The sequence below is a fragment of the Clytia hemisphaerica genome, unplaced genomic scaffold (assembly GCF_902728285.1).
Source record: "Clytia hemisphaerica strain Z4C2 unplaced genomic scaffold, Clytia hemisphaerica genome assembly, whole genome shotgun sequence".
NCBI classification, from domain to species: Eukaryota; Metazoa; Cnidaria; class Hydrozoa; order Leptothecata; family Clytiidae; genus Clytia; species Clytia hemisphaerica.
In genome coordinates this window covers 1,079,642-1,100,564 of record NW_027104280.1, presented here as the reverse complement: position 1 = coordinate 1,100,564, position 20,923 = coordinate 1,079,642, and the positions used below count along the sequence as shown (strand labels likewise).

At 33.2% G+C, this 20,923-nt stretch overlaps 1 protein-coding gene across 1 annotated transcript; it reads right to left on the bottom strand.

Moving 5' to 3' along the window:
* Positions 1–6,243: 6,243 nt before the first annotated feature.
* Positions 6,244–20,312, bottom strand: LOC136816958 (RING-type E3 ubiquitin-protein ligase PPIL2-like). The gene is made up of 24 exons (XM_067073299.1): positions 20,218–20,312; positions 19,710–19,756; positions 18,156–18,204; positions 17,843–17,905; positions 17,178–17,229; positions 15,669–15,720; positions 15,298–15,389; positions 14,351–14,440; positions 14,078–14,153; positions 13,758–13,864; positions 13,140–13,199; positions 12,724–12,799; positions 12,094–12,150; positions 11,814–11,872; positions 11,235–11,295; positions 10,779–10,841; positions 9,921–9,983; positions 9,711–9,765; positions 9,418–9,474; positions 9,049–9,121; positions 8,346–8,408; positions 7,620–7,658; positions 6,975–7,078; positions 6,244–6,486 (listed from the first exon to the last, which is right to left on the bottom strand). The coding sequence occupies exons 1-24, from the start codon at positions 20,247–20,249 to the stop codon at positions 6,384–6,386; spliced, it is 1,593 nt and encodes a 530-aa protein (XP_066929400.1). The 5' UTR covers positions 20,250–20,312; the 3' UTR covers positions 6,244–6,383.
* Positions 20,313–20,923: the final 611 nt, after the last annotated feature.

The window sequence follows — 20,923 nt, the reverse complement described above, 5'->3', positions numbered from 1 at the left end:
ATATTAAAAACTAAACTTCGAAACCATTTTCCTAAAAACCTGACTAGATTTACTACCGACCGACTGACTGACTCTATTTTATGAAGATTTTTGACACGAACGAAACATATATTTGATTGCCGCCAGAACACTGGCTAAAATGACGACCATCACATATTATTTTTTTATTGTTCACACATCTGGACGCAGATTGTGTTTTGTGACCTTGGCGCATGTTTTGGGCTTTTTTGGTTGGAAACACCCACCTGTTCATAATAGGTAACGAACATCCATGTTAGAGAATGGGTGGACCCGCCCACTTGAAACACTATTTTACCATAATTTCATCACCAATCATTAGTCAAATAAATTACTTTGATGCTGTTAAAAAACAATACAGATCCACAAGTCCATTATTTTAAAGTTTATAATGTCAATTTTTTTTCTCGACATTTTCTTTCTGATTTTTACTTTTTTGCTTATTTTATATCAAAAATAAAAAAATAAAATTTTTATACAAATTATCATGATATAATATGAACATTACGTGTACTGTAATCTTTTAGAAGGGTTTGTCCATAATAGGGGGTGTCCATAAAAGGGTAACCTACCTTACTAAAATACAGTTTCTGTTGAAATTTTATAGAGACTGAACTACTTTTCGCAAAGTTTTTGAGGCAAATTGTGTTTTTCTGGAGTATGTGACTAGCTTAATTGTTAATGGCAGCCAGTTACAATTTCTAGAGTGTGAATTTCTAGTAGGAGCACCTGAAGAATTGTGACAAAGTGTTATTAGAATTCGGCAGGTCCAAAATGCATAAAACATAATGCATATTGCATAATGCATAATGCATAATATTTGAAAAATGTCAATTTTAGAGGCTATAATAAGGAGAATTTGAAAGATAATACTTTCAACAAAAGAAATATACCATTTTCTACCAGAAAATAAAGGGTAGAAAGCTGTAAATTTGAATTTTGGATGATGAAGAAAATCCATGATGCACTGAAAATGCTTGTCGCCATTTTTATTTTCATAGTTGTATTTTACAGAACGTAGTATAATGTAGAAAAAACACGAAAATATCTCCTCCGTATATTACTTTTTTAACTCGAAAACGTAAATTTTAAAGCAAGATCTTTCTGGGTTTTCTCAGAGATTTTTTCGAACAATTGCTAATCAATTATACCCTCTTAAAAAGCATTAACCATGTGAATGCTTTTTGTTAGATTAGCCAATATCCAGCCAATATAAATTAAAGAGCTTCATCCGGAAGCTAGATCAAAGAAAATAGACTTCGAATGTTTTTACATTCGAATGTTTATGTTTTTTATGAGAAAGAAGAAGGGGAAACCTTCCTGATCTGTTGCATCTTCTTGTTATTTATGCTGACGGAAAACCCTTTTGTTGTTATGATTCGAATATCTTCTCTTTCTTTCGGATTCAAAAAGTAAATATTATGTCTGGGGAAATCCATCTGATTGGAATGTTTACAAGAAACTCTTCTAAATGAGGTTTTCGCGGTTTTAGCGTCTGCAAAGGAGAGTTTTAGAAAATATAAAATCGTTCTGTAAATTACACAATACTATTATGCATTATGCAATATGCATTATGTTTTATGCATTTTGTACCTGCCGTATTAGAATTTGGTCAGGTATAGACCTTTTTTTTAAAGAGGCAGCCATGTTGAATAATTATGTACTCCAGCATAAAAACAATGATACAGCCATGCATAATTACTGTATCATGCATATTTTAAAAATTATATTGTTTTGTTTTGCTTGGTTATTGTAAACATGCTACTGGCATAAATTTAATGAACTATTATTCAAAAAGAAAACTACTTGTATTTATAAATGTAAATGATTCGTCTATTTGATTTTTTTGATAAAATCTTTGTACAGGTTTATAACAGGACATATCTAAAATTTTGTAATTTGTAATTTGTCCCTAGATTTTTACTTTATCTTCAAAAATGTTAAAAGTTGAATTTAAATGCTTAACATACGGAATGTCAATTTTCTACTCAATCTAACTACTAGGAGTTTTGAGTAACCTGGACAAACATTTTTAAGCAAAATGTGGTTTTTAGCTCTTAAAATTTTCCAATTTCGCTTGATTCTTTGTGCATCTAGTCCTTCCTTCCATCGCAGCTACTTAACTTCTTTACAAGCTATCCAACTAATAATCTAGCTATATTGGCTGACTTTCCAGCCTCGGCTGGTTTATTAACGTTTAATTTGTATTTTCAATTCAATTTTCGTAAATAAAGAAAATATAAGGGGAAACAGCAAAAATAATCATTTTCACGGTGAGATTTTTGATATATCTATTTTGGGTGCTAATTTATCAAAAATTAAAGAATGGAAGCCTTCGAATTGATATTGTTTTGAAACAAAAATTAAATCCAATATGAAACTTGTTGATGATAAAACAAATCTTCGGGCCAAGAGAATTTCAAAATTACGAAATCAAATAAAAAAAACAGTTTTTATCCACATTTTAAAAATATTCAAAAAGGGAGTCTGACGTGTTATGGCTTTGGCTGATGAGTTTTATGTCGACGGGAGTATAACTCCAATTTTCTACATTTATGTTATTGTATCATTCCTAATCAGCACAGTTAACATTATTGAAACCATATATATTATACGCAAACCAAAAAAGACGAGTTACGAGATTGTGCTATTGAGTTTATCAATCGCTGACGCTTTATTCTGTATTGCAAATTTATTACAGCCAATATTCGGACTTTATAACCCAGGAGATCGCGTATTAGAAATTGTTCGTTCCTTGTATGTCGTTTTCATGATGTTATCATTCGTTCATCTCGCAGCTTTGGCAGCCGATCGGTTGGTGGCAATCAGATTTCCAATATTCCATCGAACACATTCGAAACCAAGATACGCCAAAATTATGATCATTTGTATATGGGTAATACTTTACGGTATATTTGGAGTCATACGCGCTACAAAGACTATGAATGATGGAAAAGCTTACGTTAAAAATACTCGAATATTTATCTTCAATTTAACGATATTTGCTGATTGTAGTTTGGTTGTTATCTATCTGATTATAATTCTGCATCTCTGGCGAAAACAGAAATCTCGTCAAAGATTAACGTCTCAAATTTCAAGACAACAACCAACTGACAAGAAACTGACTCATTATAGCGTGCTCATATTATGTGCTTCTACAGCACTGTCGTTTGTCTTTTTAACTGTGAAATTTACTGTAGAGGTTGGTTTGGTTGAAGATCTGATCTGGCCCTCAGCCTCAGCCTCTTTGCTTCTGGTCGTCAATTCAGGCATGAACAGTTTTTTATACTTTTTCCATAATTTTTTCAAGAAACATAACAGATGTAAACACATTTGCAGACGTACTGATTCAGAGATGAAACAAACTCGTGTAACAAACACCAAATGAGAAACAAATTGTGGTTGTTGTTTTTCCTATTAGCCTATTTCAAAGGATTCGTGTTTTAGTGATATTTTTCTATGTCACTGTATGTAGTAATCAAATTCTTATGGTTGAGCACTCTTTTGCGAATTCAGATATTTACAAAGGCAACAACAATTGAAAAGAGTTCTCGAATTGCCAGTATGTTATTGAAATGATGGCAAAAATTCTTTTTTTAACGTCGTTTTTGGAGGGTAATAAGATTTTTGCCTTCCTCCTTTAAATACTTAGAATAAAAAATAACATGTTACAGATGCACGAATCATACATTGTTCTTTAATCGGATTAAAACTCGTGAAAACGCGTGAGATTCCCGACTCGCGAAAGTAAATATGAATTTTAAAAATCGCATTTTTTTCGGCGGAGAAACCAGTCAAAAGTCTCCATTTGTGGCAAAAAATGGCAAAAAATGGCTGTTTTCAGGCTTGTTTGCGAAATTAAATCCAGTTAAATCCAAATTTCGCGATTTTTTCTTGCGAAATTTAATCCGATTAAAGTAGACCTTAAATGTTCACATGAAAGTATAAAGATTCGTTTTATCTAGGAAATCTTGTTGAACTTAATAAACCGTTAATAGATCTTTTCATAAATTACGTGTCACGAACATCAGTTGCCTCGTATTCAAACAATTTCCATGGTGATTAACTTCCAGCGGATTCTATTGAAACTACTTTCTATTTATCAAAAAATCATTTAATGTCTCAAGGGACATAATCATCACCATTGGTATTGTTTGAATACGAGGCAAGTAATCTTCGTGACGTAATTTATGAAAAGGTCTATTGGTATTTTTTCGTTAAATGATCGCATGATATTTAATCATCAGATACACAGTAAGTTCTTGACAGTCCTTGACAAATTCATGTCATTCAGTTCTTCAAAGCCATAAGTCTCAAAAACTTTTTCACGAGCAAGTTTAAACAGTGACGGGAAACTCTGATCCAGTGGTATACATTTCAAATAAAATCTCTCATTTCTACAACATCTCAAGAAAAACTCCATAGACCTCCAATTGATTTGATGAAAATTATGATGGATGCTATGCTCGTCTAAAAAAGAAACATCGATTCGGTATAAAATAATGTTTCCAAAGAATTGAGTATCGGTCAATCCATCTATTACTAACAACGGCTAAGATTTTATTAAAACAGCCAACAACTTGAATATGTAGATCTCGACTCGTCTCTTTATCTTTATGCGAGTACAAAGGCTCAAATGATAACATCCCACCCTCTCTAGACACATTCAAAACTTCGATAATACAAACATCATCTTCTGGTGCTCCAGCCCGTTCAAATGTATTATGAATCAAATATTCTTTTCTTTCTTTTGATATTATAAACATATTTGCACCTTGGTGACTCGTGAACGATCCAGAGTTACCAGTCAAATCAACGAAATAACAACTAGTGTTATGAGTACTCCGTTTATATGGTGACTGCAAGATTAAAATATCTCCAATATCGTTATACCCATTCAAGCATATATCTCGAAAATTATCCTTCGGTATAACATGCGTTAAATCAATCTGTTTTATTGCACCCGTAGTATCATTCAGTGCAATCTTGAAATGATATAACTCTATATTGTTCTCGTCATAATTCGTAAAAGCCATGGTTAACAGATTCAAAGTCGATGATAAAGACGCATCAAACCCACACCATGAAAACGATTCTTTAGAGAAAAATACAATCTCACTGACAGATATCTTATTACACATTGTATCTGCCTCAAATTGATCCTTACGTAATGTCACCAAAACCATTTGTATTCCTTTTGATTTTTTCGTAATTTTGCCTTTTTTGAATGTCTGTTTCACGAAACTCATCTTTTCTTCCACTTCAACCATAGCAAGTATTACGATATAAGACATGTCAGTGCAACAAACCATTTTAATGTTTTCTTTACTTAGAGTATCCATTTCGAAAATTCTGCCACAATCAAGGAACCATGAATTTTTCAAAGTCCCTGCATGGTCGATCACAGATATTAATAATCTATCTGTATTATTGGGTGCCCAATGAAAATTTGCCAATCCACCATCATCAGTTATAAAGCAATCTTTATGAAGTTTCTTTGAATCAACTTTTTTGAAATCTTTTAAAGATTCTCTCGGTACGTTTGAATCTAATTCGTTGTTGATTATTCTTGGTAAAAATCTTTTACGTTTGTTTTGGGTGCAATCCCATGAATGTATTATTTGGAACATCTAAACGAGAACAAAATACACGTGTAGCTACAACCTCGTATCCAGGACTTTAATTTGTTTGCAATAAAACTGTATCTAGAATAGGATTAGATGACTAACCAGAAGTTGGTAACTATGGCAAGTCTAATGAGACCTTCTTTAATCAATCCTCTAAAGGTTGCAACAAGAAGTATTCAAACAAGTGCTCCTGTTGGCGTTACAAAGTCATTCAAAATTTACCGCTAGGATCCAGAAAAGCCCGGTGACAACCCAAAGCTTCAAAAGTTGACAAGGATAACTGTGGTCCCATGGTCCTTGATGCTCTTTTGAAGATCAAAAATGAGCAAGATCCTACTTTAACCTTTAGGAGATCTTGTCGAGAAGCAATCTGTGGTCATAAGCAAATCTCCTAGACGATAAAAAATACACACAAGGCCAGCACAGGGTGTTAAGCACTGACTTTAGTAGTTGAGCGATCCCGGCAAAACAAAATCTTTGATCGAAGTTTTTACCCTAATCTTAGCATTACTCAATATGGGTCAAAATTCCAGAAACTGCTGTGTTATATTAGCATAATTAAAGATAATAGGAATAAGGAAATTTGTAGCCCTAAAGGTAATTTACCTATGAATTCTTTGTTAGTTGCTAGTTAATGTTGAAAAGTTATGTTACAAAATTAATAAAAACTCTAGTATTGATCATAATATTTTTATTAGGGAACAAAAGATTCATTCTTTGTTTTAAGAAACTTATCATTTAGCCCCAAGCACTGAAATCTCCAAACCCAGACTTGGTACTCTTTTTCTTCTTGGGCGCACTAGACGTTGATGTCGATTGGTTATCTTCGTTCACTCGTTTGCTTAAAAAGTTAAATTAAAGTAAACAACAGCTTTTTATTTTTAGCACTTTGATCCATTTGCTTTTAGTGTACCCTCTTTTATTCATATCACGTAAAAACCACTCTCAAGAGGATTGTTGAATTGTTCGGACACGGTTTCCACATAGTAACAAATAATGAGCTTTTCCAGAAATAGTCCGTGCCCCCTGTTGAGGATATTGGATATCCAGGGGGTTAACGATTTTCGTTCAAAAGTGGATATCCAGGCGGTTAAATATCTACAAGAGAGCGGATATCTAGAGGTAAATTGTCTTTTCGAGTAAAAAATACGTTATATCCAGGTGGTAAGCATCTTTATAAGAGAGGATATCCAGGGGGTCTTTACTAATAAAGTAGGATATCCAGGGGGGTTCGATACTTCGAAACATCAATATCCTCAACAGTGGGGGTAAAATCTTTTTCTGGAAAAGCCCACACAAACGAATGGACTTCAAAAAAGCTTTTCTTACCTTATATTAGTTGGAATGTATTTTCCGACGCCCGATGAGCGATACACTTTCTTTTTTTCAGGATCCTTTGATACTTTGCCAACTTTCTGTAAATCGCGCTCCTCCTTAACACAAAAGATAACAAGGGTTTCGAAGAGATTTCGTTTGGGAACACTATAATGGAGGCCCCCCAGCGGTAACTCTGATCACGATACCACGCAATTTTTTGTCTTCAGTCACGATCACGTAAAACAACAAAAAATTTGGTTAATCACGCATCCCTTAAAAAGTCCAGATCACGCATCACGGTTTAAGAATCTTTCAAATCACCATCACGTTTTGACCTTTGATCACGCAATCACGAAAAATAAATTTCCGAATCACGTAATCACGCTGGAAACAAATTCCTTTAACGACATCACGCAAACGGCTCGGGGGCCTCATCATGGGAACAAGACTCATTCATAGTTCACCGTATAACTACTCTCAAAGTGCCTGATAATCGAGAAGGGGCAAAGGTTGAATATTGTCCCTCTAAATTCTCAAAATAAGGTAATTATAGACTAAAACCAGCCTATCTAGAGTAACATAGGGGCATCTCCTGTACATGAAATAATTCTGATATATCTCAATAAGATGGCTGGTCGTCAGTGTATGGGTCTATACCTGTTCTTTTCGTTGTTTTTCTTCTCGTTCTTCGTTTAACTGAAAAGATAAAATAACCGAAAAATGTTCACTAGATTGCACTAGCCTGGACCTTCGAATGATAGATTTTACCATCAGGCTAGATCAATAAGATGAAAAAATTCGTACATTTTCGAGAAACAAATTTCTAAATATGTTCGATTCAAATTAATCCAATGATATGTTTGAATGGTCAATCAAAAGTTTATATGTTCATCGATATTCAATATTTCCATTAAATCGTCAGCAACCAATATTGCAGACTTTACAAAACACTATCGGAAATTTAACAGAACACATCATCAGCAAAAAAATGTCTCTTTTCGTCGATCTCATCTCAAAATATGTTGACGTCAGCAATCTTTATCAATATGTTCACATCAGCAAAAAACATGGTCAATCAATGATGTAATGTTTTCCCAAATTGTGCTGATATATACATCGTTTGTTTTTTTTGTTAGAAAATCGCTGATTCAAGTTAAAAGAGAGAATATAAAATCTGATTTTCCAGCAACTTTCAAAGCTAACAGATTGAAAATAAGTCACATCACAGTTGAAATGAATCATGGGTAACAAAAATTGACCATTCTGCAAAAACGACTTCTTATTTTGTTAGTAACATAAGAAACCTTAAAATAAAAGTTTTGAGCCAATTATTTAGGCCTCGTTTTCATAATTTTTGACCTTCGAAATTATCTACAAACAAACCTTTTCATCGACTTCATCAAACGGGTTGACAAAAACTTGAGCGCTAATGATTCCAATCTCTTCCTATGAAAAAATTATACTAATATAACAAAAATTTATGTTTTAAGTAGCATATGGTCGGAGACAATTTTTTCCAATAAGCACCAATATATGATATAAAAATAGAATACAAAAGTCAAGTACAACTGCAAATTAGGATATGATAGCCAATCTAGACTTTTTATTTGGAATAGGAAGAGTTTTTGATATAGAAATTCAAAAAAAAAGAAGTCTAATTTGGCCATCCATTGCTTAGTTAGGCCATAATTTACGGAAGAAAAGTTAAGGCTGTTTGATAGACTGGATGGCGCAATTAAGTGACCCGGTAGCCGATTTCGAGCTTTTGCTTAGGCGAGTTTTAAAACAGTCTGCCAGATTGTTTTTGAAAGGTAAAGACTAAATGGTGCAATGTTTTGAAATAAGGGATTACAAATCTTTTTTTATGTTTGTTCCCTTTTCTTGATTAAAGTATTTTTTATTGTTGTTTGCATTTTTTCTTTCAAAAAGGTGACCTCGTCAAGTGCTCTCAGTCTACTTAACTGGACTCAGCGTTATCAAAAAGTAATAAAAAGCAAAGTCCAGCAAAAAGTAGAATCTAGTCTCCACTATTCCATTGAGGCTACTTCCAGAGTCTCGGAATATATAACACGTGATTGGTTGGTACCTTTGGTTTATCAGTTTTGAGGTCGGTTTCGATGCTTTCGATTTCTGTTAGAACTTCTAGACCACCAACAACCCTGTACAAAGCAAAGTGCAGAAAGTTAATTTAAAACCTTCGTGCGAATTTTTTGAAGTTAGCAGTGACGCCTTTCATCCAATAACCTGAGCCTTAAGTCCTCGAATTTTGGGAAAAACACCTAGGAAAATGAAAGAAATTGGATGAGAAGAAGCCGATTGGCGAAATTTTGTCCTTGTGGAAATTTGAGATTTTCAGTTCGCGAAAAAAAGTCCACGCGAATATTAAGGTAGTAAAATTCATAAAGAAGAAACCGATTCACTTTCAGATATAAAATGATTGAAAGCAACGTCATACCTTCCAAATACGGTGTGTTTATTATCCAAGTGTTGACATGACCGGAATGTTATGAAACTTAAACGAAAAGAAAAACAGCAATCGAAAAGAAACGATATAATTATCAAGAATCTCGTAAAAACTGGACTGAAATACTTTTTTTGGGGTCATCCGATCCGATGATGGTCAGAATGTTTACGTATTTTTAAACGCTCTTAAAGAAAACATATGTTCTTTCCACCTAACAATTTACCAAATAAACGTTAGATGGGATGTCAGTGTAAATTGTATAAGATGTGAATTGGTTGACTTACAATTGCGAACCGTTTGTATCTTTTCCAGAGTTTGCCATAGATAGAACGCCTCGCCCTAAATAAGGAAAGAGTAACTTTTGAAATTGTAACGACGGGGTGACATCAAATCAAAAGGTTTTGGTTTTAAAACAATATATCGAGGGAAAAGAAACCAATTCAACGGACAGCGAAGGAAATTCAAATAAATCGAAGCATAAATCATTTTTTTACCTGAGTGTGTAAGATTTGATTTGAATTCATCCTTGAATTTTTCACCCCATATTGACTCACCACCTAAATAAGTATTGAATGAGAATATAAATCATATCGCCTTCTGATGCCAAGGTTTCTACATTTCGAGTTACTTTTTTTTTATGAGAACAATCTTATAAAGAACAATTTAAGAACAATGCTGAGCCTAAAATTACTCAATTTCAAGCAATTTACGGGTCAAAGTAGTAAAAATTGGGTTGAAAGCCTGAAATACCTCAATTTCACCCTATAAATAAGAACACGAAAAATACAATTTTTCCGCTTAGCGATCCTTGCAGCATCCCTACCCTCGACAACTAAGTTTTAAGTTTTATATATATAACGTTGGTGGCACTTTCTCAATCTCGACGGACCAAAATTTTGCATCAGTGTTGTCACCCTGAATGTATCGCTACTTGATATGGCTCAATACACGGGTTGTAAAATTAAATGATGTCAAATCACGCTTTTGCTCAAACTTTTATGCTTTTGGGTCTTATGACCTTCATTTCCGGTTGGTGTGAATTTATCAACACTAAAAAGTAATTAGCTGTAAGTTGTAAAACAAGTAACATGGGAATGAAATCACGTAAACTTTTTGAGTTATCACATGTTTTGACTGCACTGCCATAATTTTGCAACCCGCACAAAGAAAAAGAAAAAAATTCATTGCATCGTGAATCGATCCACATCGAGTATTGGTTTCATAAGTAAATAATTTCTAAAAAAAACGATCAAAATAGCAGATAAAACTTAGTCCAGAGTTCAAACACAGGTCAGTGGTTGCAACAGACCCAATTTGCAAAGAAAACAATCTTATAAATACAAAGAAATTACCTGTTCCTGTGCCGGTAGGATCGCCTCCTTGCACCATGAAATGCTTGATAAGGCGGTGGAAAACTATACCAATGAAATAAGTAAATGTTATTTGATTTAAACATGAGAAACAACCAAACCAAATATAAGGTGTGTAGGTGACCAAAGTCCAAATGTTGACACTCCTGCACGTAAAATTTCAGAACCATAGACTGTCTCACAAAATTTTATTCAAATTACCAATATCGCTAAATTAGCAATTATTCTAATAAGTTGATCTTATATCTCAAGAAATATCTTTCAAGAAAATAAAGGTTGAATTGACGTACTATGGAAAGCAGCTGAAGCTTTTTGAGCATTAGTTACCCAAATTGGAAGGGGTCGCACAGCTTAACACTTCACGGGAGTTTGAGAATATGCGACTGAGACCAGCTTTTTCATAATATTATAGAGATTTCAATTATAATTGAATCATACCTGTGTTATCATAATATCCGCTTTGACAATGTTTGATGAAGTTTTCACACGTCTTTTGAACCTGTATGTTAGGATGAAACAGAAGGTCTTTAAAATTGTACATTTTTGTAGCAGAATCTCCCCGAATATTTATATCAAGGAGATGCAACTTCAATAAAGAGATGAAGATCATAATCTTTTGAAACCAAAATAATCCCAAAGCCGAAAAGGAAATTCTTTCGGTGTCATTTAGAGTCTTTTAAAGACGTTACGGCTTCGCACCGCTCCGAAACAAGCGTGAACACGTCAAAATTCAAAACGTTAAAAAAGAAGACGTTATAAAGCAAAACGGATCAAAACAGTTACGCTCCACTTTTTTCATCGGAACGGAACTGCTCTGTTTCGTTGCTCAGAAACGTTCCGAAATCAGTATAGACACTTCATATCCGTAACAAATACCATGCCGGGGCGATACCGATAGGAAGCCGTAACGTCTGAACATGGTCTAGTAGTTTTGTGTATCAGGATTTCTTGGTCAAAAGAAAGAACAACTATAGAGGTTCGGAGAGTCATGGTGACTGGGGAATGAATCAATCTCACGTGTTCACAGTGTAGTTCAAGATTGATGTTTCCTTTGCTCGTTGAAAGTCGAACGTAACCTGTGATGAATAAAGAAATGATTTCGTATTGGACCTCATTTGACGCTTGGCGCAAATTTCAAATTTTGTTAAAACAAGTTTTGACGAATGTTAGTCTAAATTGGTTAAGTTAGCCTAAGAATGACTTTAAATCTCTTTGGCGAGGATAAGATTTCTTTTTAAATTTTGATAAGTCTCGTAAGGAAATTAAAACTTCGTGGCGAATTGTTTATTAAAAGTACCTTTCTTCTTCAATTTTCGAACTCTGTCATAACGGATGACGTCATCAGCCAGACCAGCTAGAATAAGTAAAAAACACGAGATACGGTGAGAAGATGTCAAGTGAGAACTCGCTTGAATAAGGTTGTTAACGACAACTTCTTATTCACAGCCTCCTATTGTCAAGTCAATATCATACTCCGTTGAGACAAATAAACGCTTCTGGCGATTACAGCCCCCCTAGCCAAAATGGGTACGGGAATGTGTAAAAATATCTCGAAGGTTAAAATGAACTGACTTTCTATTAAAGGGTTCAAAAATCACGAAAATAAATCCCAGGGTCAAAAACCTCTCCATGAGTCTAAAAAACGTCAACCTTTCCCTCTCTCAGTCGATTTTCAAGGTTCGGCTCGAATAAACCCGCGTCATCTTGCACAAATAGTACCAACCCACAGAGCTTTGAGCGAAATGCTGACCGACCATAGTGGAAGGAATATCTTTTGCATCGCAAAATTAGACACATTTCCACGGAAAATCTGTGAGTAGTTAGTCTATCCAGTGTATAAAAGATAATAATATCTGTGGTTGGAGGTGACCTAAGATTATAAACTAAAATCATCCAATAAAAACAGTAAAAGGGATTTAATGAATACCTGCTTGTTGATTGACAGTTCTCTCAGTAGATGTAGAGGTGAAAGATCCTGACATGGCGCCAGTCGAATAATGTGCCTGTGGATGATGAAAAATTATAAGCACATTGATTTTCGCATGGGTTAAATTTCGCAAATCGGCCTTATTTTCACCCAGTTTTTTCTTTTTCTGAGAGGTTTACTTAGGATTTTTTACACGAATTTCACGTGAATTATATTTCGCGAGTTTCATTTTCCCGAAAGAGGCAAAAATTCGCGAAAACGCAAAATTAAATCTCACGAGCTAAAAACATGACGACTGGAGAAGAACCTCTCTAGCCAGAGGTTTGGGATTATAATTATTTTAGAAAGGCAGTACTTTGATACTTCTTAATGAAACATACACGATATCTCGATATCTAAGCAGGGATTTAACTTACGTAATAATTTGGTGTATCTTTGGAAGGTTTTGCAGCTTCTTCCGTTGATTTGAGATAGGACTAGACAATAGAAACCCAAAAATATAAGATGATAACAAGAGTTAAAGAGATATAGGGGAGGGGACACAAGTTAAATTTCAGTAGTCATTCATAGGTTATTCTTAATTCAAATTACAGTTATAAATGTACAGGAGCATGAAGTAAATTCAATTGCGAATGTTAATGCAACACGACCAACAACAACAGAACTTTGATATCACGCTTTATTCCTAATAAGATCAGCGCACATTTCTTAATAAAATTTCTAAAATCTGAGGCTAAGTATGTTAAATCGTTTAACCGGCAAACAGTAGTTTGCTGATGATCAACCCAGAAGAAGGTTGTGAAACTATTAGTACAAAAAACTGTTTCTCATAAAAAGCTCTACTGTGTATGGAGCACTCTAGAGAAAGAACATTCTCCACAAGATATCTTAAAACGTTCTATTGTTTTGGCTAAATTTGAGCCTCGTGTTCTTATAATTAAAGTAATTGTTCTTGTAAAAAAGAGCCAACCCAATCCAACCCAAGATCGAGATCACTCAACCCATTACAATGTGAGAATGAGACTTGAACAAACCTCAGTGGGTGCTTTGTACGTTTCATTCAATTCTTTCAATGTGTTTTCAGTTTCCACACTGGTTTTGCCCAGACGATATTTTGGGTCCTTTTTAGCCGCTTCTTCGTCTTTTAAAATAATACAAAAAGTTATGATTAAAAATAGTTTTCTCCATTTACAAAAGTTTGAGGGTTATCAGCAACCTCTACAGTCTATTTAGTCATAATTAAAAGAGAGACCTTCCAGTAGGCGACCTGCACACGAGAGGCTCTTTGAAATCGAACAAACTAGGATTGGAAAAAATATTTTTCCGTGAAGCAACAAATTCAATCAAAGTATACCTTCATCGAGTACTTTGACATTGTTTTTGATATGATAAAATTCTGAAATGTTGAATTTCTCTAATTTTGATGGATCCTACAAGAAAAACAATCTTAAAATATTCTATGCAAATTTATAATTTTGTAATTTTTTTTCTCATAATATTCGTTTGGTGTTTCCTAACATGAGAAGATTCTAAGAAAAACACTTTCAATGAATTTGTAAACATAGGAATGAAGATACTTAGAGAAAAGTGAAAAATACCTTTTATTCTATCATATCCAAAGTAATACCTGTATAGTAATGATATCCTTTCTGACAAAAGGTTCACTGGTGAGCAAGTCTTTGAAATTCTTGGTCTTCAAGTTCAATTCTTCAACTGCCTAAATTAGAAAAATAAGATGAACAAGAAAAACCCTATTTTAGGCAGTTTTTGGCCCAACTTTGCCCAAATAAACTTTTTTTCGAAAATCGGGATCAGTCACATTTTGAATATTACCATTTTGCATCACTGTGCAAAAATCACAGAAAAAACTAATAAGTCAATCTTGAGAAAAGCTGGTAACAGACATATGAACGAACGGAAATGGGTTAAAATTTATAGGACCTCCGAGGTAGGTCCAAAAATAAGTGAACAATAAAATAAGTGAGCAACTTGTCAAAGGTTTGGTTGAAAAAGTAGTTATTCTGTTCAAAAGCTGTTACAAAGTTTTTATATATGAACAAACTATATAAGAACAAAAGCCTTCAATGATCAAAATATTGAGAAGTTAAGAACATTTCAAGGCTTTGCGGACCCTAAAACATATTTTCTTGTGAGAAGATGGACAAAAATGATAACAAGAACATGTTTTTAGACTGAAAAAGTTACGAAATTCCGAAGGCTTCAAAAAATTTTGGAAGTTCTTATAAAAAAAAACGAACACAGGGATCGAATTAGCGTATCGCATTTCGCAATTCGCAATGCGTTTTTGGATTACTTACAAGCTAAAAATTTAAAATTGATTCATTTTAGGATGCAAAATCATGCTTATCAAAAAATTGCGATGCACTTTCTATCCCTTATTTCGATGCCTGGAACACTTATTAAAAGGAATTTAAACTCATTGAAAAGAAAGTCTTTTAAAAGGTAATTAGCTATATAAATCCAAATACAGATAATTAAACTAAATGGTGTGAAAAGTTTAAAATCTCGCAGTGTAACTTGTATATAATCAGGGTAGACTTCAACAAAACATACCTCATAAGCGAAAACATTTCCTGTCGTACGGATAGCCACAATATGTGAGTTCTCGTTGAAGACTTTGTACGTCACAGGGCAGTGATATTCCTCTAAAAAGCAAAATTAGGTTGTGATTAGGAATTAGATTAAAGAATGGTTACAAGTAATATTTTAAAACATATTACTTCTTAATACTGATTTAGTTCTTTTTTATAGGGTGGTTTCAGATTTGTATGCAATCAAATTTTACAAAGTTTTAACATTGAAGAGAACATTTAAACTATTTTGAAAATGATTTACCAATTGTCTTTCCAATTTGCGAACACATGGCCTTTAATCAACCCTCTCTCTCACACTACAAAAATTTAAGTTAAACAAAGCTAACAAACCTTTTTTATTTCTTGCAAAATGCAATTTTACCAAATCTTTTGCAACCATTGGCTGAAAGAAAAGAACAAATTAATATAAAATAGTATTAGTTTGTGATGTCATGAAAATGAGTCTTGCCACAAAACTACAAGATTTAAAAGCATATTAGTAAATGCTTTTAAATTAAACAAGTGATACTTTTATGGACCTACCTGGTTATGCATTTAACACATATATAATTGATATCTAAGTGAGAGTGACCACTAAACAATCATTCAGAACACAAATAGTGACTATTAAAATTAGTCATTGTTTCTTATAAAAAAACGTTTAGAAACCAAAATTTCGTGCTCTTGAAATATTCTTTCATATTCAAGACTTCGAGAGCAAAAAAACATATCTCATCAAAAAATTCAGTAAATTTAAGAACATTGATGTATGCTTATTAATAGTGATTCTTATAAATAAATATGCGTTTTTTGAGCTGAAAAATTCTTTTTTTACAAAAAACTGCTTGAGCCATCTTTTACCTACTTTCATGCAAAAAGTCAGAAAATAACAAGTCCAAAAAAACCCTTTTTAGCCGTTTTTTAGCTGAAATTTACCGAAATTTTTTTTTTCCAAAAATCGAGCTCCGCCACATTCGAGGGTTTATAGTTATGCATCTTGTGCAAAAAAACATAAAGAATATAAGAGCCAATCTCGAGAAAAGCTAAGTAATTGATAGTGTCTTTATAAAAAAATATCGAATTTGGCCAGTTTTTCTATAAAAACAAGCCAAGCAACCAAAATTTCATGTCTAAACACTTATATTCTTTAAAAGTAAGCCCTAATGAGCAAAAAAACATCTATCTTATAAAAAATTGAGTAATTTGACTAAGAACATTGATGTATGCTTATTAATAGTGATTCTTATAGATAAACATGCGTTTTTTGAGCCAACAAATTTTTTTTGCAAAATTCTGCTTAAGCCATCTTTTACCTACGATGGTACTCTACTTTCATGCGAAAAATCAGAAAAAGTTAACGACCTAATTTTTCACAAAGTCCAAAAAACCCGTATGCCAGAAATATATCAATTATTTTTATTTTATTTTATTTTATATCAATTATTTAATATCAATTGCGGAACACCCCTGTTGGTCAGCAAGAGTAGTACCCCCCGGAAAAGACTGACATTGTATATATAAGCTACATTCACAGAATTCCCCAGGGAATTTTCCATCTGTCCATTTCTTTCAGTCTGCGCTTTAATTAGTTTTATGGCCTGATACTAGGCAATTCGATCTGCCTAGCCAGCGTGCAGTAAGCAGTGTGCTGATAAGTCCCAAAAAGGACGAAGTGCATACACCTTCTCTGCCACCCAATCTCATGAAAGAAGATAGTTCGACTGAAATTCTACGAATTTCTTCAAATATATTTTCATTTTTCTAAAACTCCGCCTGATGACATCAATGATACATGATACCAGCCGTAATGGCTGTGAAAAAGTGCTGTCTTTTTAATGATGTCTCATCATATTTACATACCTCACCGGTGACTGGACTCTTTTTGTACTTCTTGATAAAAGGAACAATATTCCTGTAAAAGAAAAACTTTAATACCTTATTGGAACAAATTTTCATGGTCGAAAAAAAATATCCGAAAATTGCATTTCGCGGGTTTTAATCTTCGTGGTTTTTCCCTTTTTTGGACAAATCTCTTTAATTTTCCTAGTGATTTTTCAAATTTTTCGATAAAATTTGAAAAAAATTGTATTTCGGGGGAATTAATTTTCGCGGTTTTTAACTCTCAAAATTTTTCGCGGGATCAAATTTTCGCGATTTTGACGAAAAACCGCGAAAAACGCTAAAATTAATTCCCGCGAAAATTAATTCCAATAAGGTAAGTCACTCATCATTTATAATCAAACTAACCTTCCAGATGAATATCATAAATTTCTTCTACATGGAAGGGGGATTAATTCGAATTCCTCCTATGCCTGGTAGAATTCTTCTTATTTAAATTCCATTCGCTTAATTATAAGTGTTACGAACTCTTACTTGTTTAAATGTGTGGAAACCATTCTCTTTGGAATTAGTCTAATTATGCTGACATGGTTGCCACGTGATAGCAAGAAAGAGTGCACACTTTCAAAGCAAATTGAGAGAGAAAATTAAAATGAATGATATTGTCCAATCCAGAATATACTTACAAGAGGTCAAAGACAACTCCTTCTTTAGTACACATGGGATGCTCGAACGGTTGTAGTGAGATACTGTAGTAAAAAAACAAGAATTTCATGTCTTATAAATTTCTAAAAATTGTGACAAACATGTATCAGGTAGTGTTAAATTCTTGCCGTAGACAAAAGCACACGAGTTTTGCATCAATACAAATTAAAAAACACTAACATGAAGCTTCTCAGAGCTTCTGGTTATTTTTTTCACCATTAAATTATTGACCCAAGGAAATATCTTTCAACGAACACTAACAGTTAGTAGTTGGTAAAATCAAATTGTACCCACCTGCAATAATTAAAGGGAAGTCTTCGAAATTTTGCCTTGAGCCGATCATCTAAATTAAAACCATCACAATTAACAAAAGAACACAAGTTGTTGCAAATTACAGAAAAGATTTTGAAATTTATACAATTTACTTTTATCAAGTTTTCAAGTGTTTCAATAGTGTTCAACTGTAAGGAGCTTTACATAAGACCAAGGGCTGTTTCAGTTTGGAAGAAACAAGTGATACTTTTATGGACCTACCTGGTTATGCATTTAACACATATATAATTGATATCTACGTGAGCATGAACGTTAAACAATCATTCAGAACACAAATAGTGACGATTTATTAAAATTAGTCGTTTGTTTCTTATAAAAAAAAAACGTTTAGAAACCAAAATTTCATGCTCTTGAAATATTCTTTCATATTCAAGACTTCGTGAGCATAAAAAGACATCTATTTCATCAAAAAATTGAGTAATTTGGCTAAGAACATTGATGTATGCTTATTAATAGTGATTCTTATAGATAAAGATGCGTTTTTTGAGCTGAATAGTTTTTTTTACAAAAATCTGCTTGACCCATCTTTTACCTACTTTCATGCAAAAAATCAGAAAAAAACAACGATCCAATATTTCACAATGTCCAAAAAACCCTTTTTTTTTAGCCGTTTTTTGGCCCAAATTTGCCTATAAACATTTTTTTCGAAAATCGGGCTCAGTCACATTCGAGGGTTTATAGTTATGCATCTTTGTGCAAAAAATCATAAAGAATGAAAGAGCCAATCTCGAGAAAAGCTAATACCTAAGTAATTGATAATGTGCTTATAAAAAAATATCGAATTTGGCCAGTTTTTCTATAAAAACACGCCAAGCAACCAAAACTTCATGTCTAAACACACATATGCTTCAAAAGTAAGCCCTCGTGAGCAAAAAAAACAGCTACCTCATAAAAAAATTGAGTAATTTGACTAAGAACATTAATGTATGCTTATTAATAGTGATTCTTATAGATAAACATGCGTTTTTTGAGCCAACAAATTTTTTTTGCAAAAATCTCCCTGAGCCATCTTTTACCTATGATGGTACCCTACTTCCATGCAAAAAATCAGAAAAAATCAATGATCCAATTTTTCACCAAGTCCAAAAAACCCGCTTTTTAGCCGTTTTTTGGCCCAAATTTGCCCAAAAACATTTTTTTTTTCGAAAATTGGGCTCCGTCACATTTTGGCCACCACCGTTTTGCACCTTTGTACCAAAAATCAAATGATTCCTATGATTCAATCTCGAGAAAAGCTGGTAACGAACGGACGGACGGACAGAGGTGAATTTATAGGACCTCCACCCCACCGGGGTAGGTCCAAAAAAATTATTTACAAAGTAATTGGTTGGGATTTAATTTATGGGACTTGGCAAAGAATTGTCAACTTTTCCAGAATATGTGACAAAAACATTGAATTTCAAAGGAATTTTGATAAAGCGTTTAGGCATTGTGACAGAAATTGGAAAAACTTACAAAATGACTAGAGCTAAGAGGGGTTTCTTTTTTAGAAATAATTATTTTGGAAAATTTTACCTTTTTTACCACCCCATTCTTCCTGCCATTCTTTTGTTGTGATATATCTAAAAACAAACAACAAACAAATGCATGTCCTTAAACCCTTTTCAATTTTATAGTAAAAATTTGAGCGCTTCATTAGCATAAGGAAATTTGTTTGTGAATGGGAATTAAAAATTGAATTGTATAATTAAAAACCAGAAGTTACAGCTGAGGTCAAAGCAAGGTTTTTCCTCTGAGACGGAAAATGGATTTTAACAAATTGATATTTTGATCATTTGTGCCTCATTTTGGAGACCCAGGGATCGAATTAGCGTATCGCATTTCGCAATTCGTGCTGCGTTTTTGGATTACTTACAAGCTAAAAATTGATCCATTTTAGGATGCAAAATCATGCTTATCAAAAAATTGCGATGCACTTTCTATCCCTTATTTCAATGCCTGGAGACCAAAAAACCTCTTTATATACTTCATCTGAGACGGAAGGATTTTTAACACTGTTACAGTTAATGATTGTTATACTTACAGTTTGTCTTTCTGATGTTGCTTTTTACCCATGGTTCCAAATCAATGTTAGTTAATTTGTTCTCTTTAATATCTTGTTTTAAAAATGACTAAAACAAAATAAGTAATTGTTTGAGTATAATACAATCAATAAACAAAGACTTGACTTTAGAAATTGAATGTGGATAATATCAAGATAAGGTACTGAGGCACATTAAAACATTAAATGGTACCTTAAAAACATATCCAAGGATCACAGATATACTGAGGCATATTAAATATTGAAATATTGTACTGGGATTTTTTGAAAAGTATTCAAAGGATCATGTTCAAAAATAGTGTGACATTTAGGGAACTCAAAAATTGATAAAAATATAGTATTTCTTGAATAACTTGGGAAATATTTCAAATAAAACGTTGAAATTTTATATGATGATCGGTATTTACACAAAGAACATATTTTGATGAAAAAAATAGAAAATGAGTAAAATGTGTGGCTCCAGGTCCAAATATGTCCAAATATGTGTTTTGTCAGCCACCTCAAAGGAGGAAATGGTTTGTTTGAAAATGACACTTGAATCGCTAACTAGAGGTATCGTATTATCTCAAAACAGATAAAGGAGCAACATTTTGAAACTGGTTGGTTTCAAAAAGCCACCAGTGTTGGCAGCCACATAAACGACTCATAGCTTATCTTGAAATATCTTGTAACCTAGTGAGCCACTTAA

Coding starts and splice junctions, on each gene's coding strand:
- LOC136816958 (XM_067073299.1), bottom strand. CDS start 20,249: ATGGGTAAAAAGCAACATCAGAAAGACAAACT. Junction 11,873..12,093: donor TCGAAAATTGAAGAAGAAAG/GTACTTTTAATA, acceptor TATTCATCACAG/GTTACGTTCGACTTTCAACG. Junction 9,475..9,710: donor GATACAAACGGTTCGCAATT/GTAAGTCAACCA, acceptor TTTTCGTTTAAG/TTTCATAACATTCCGGTCAT.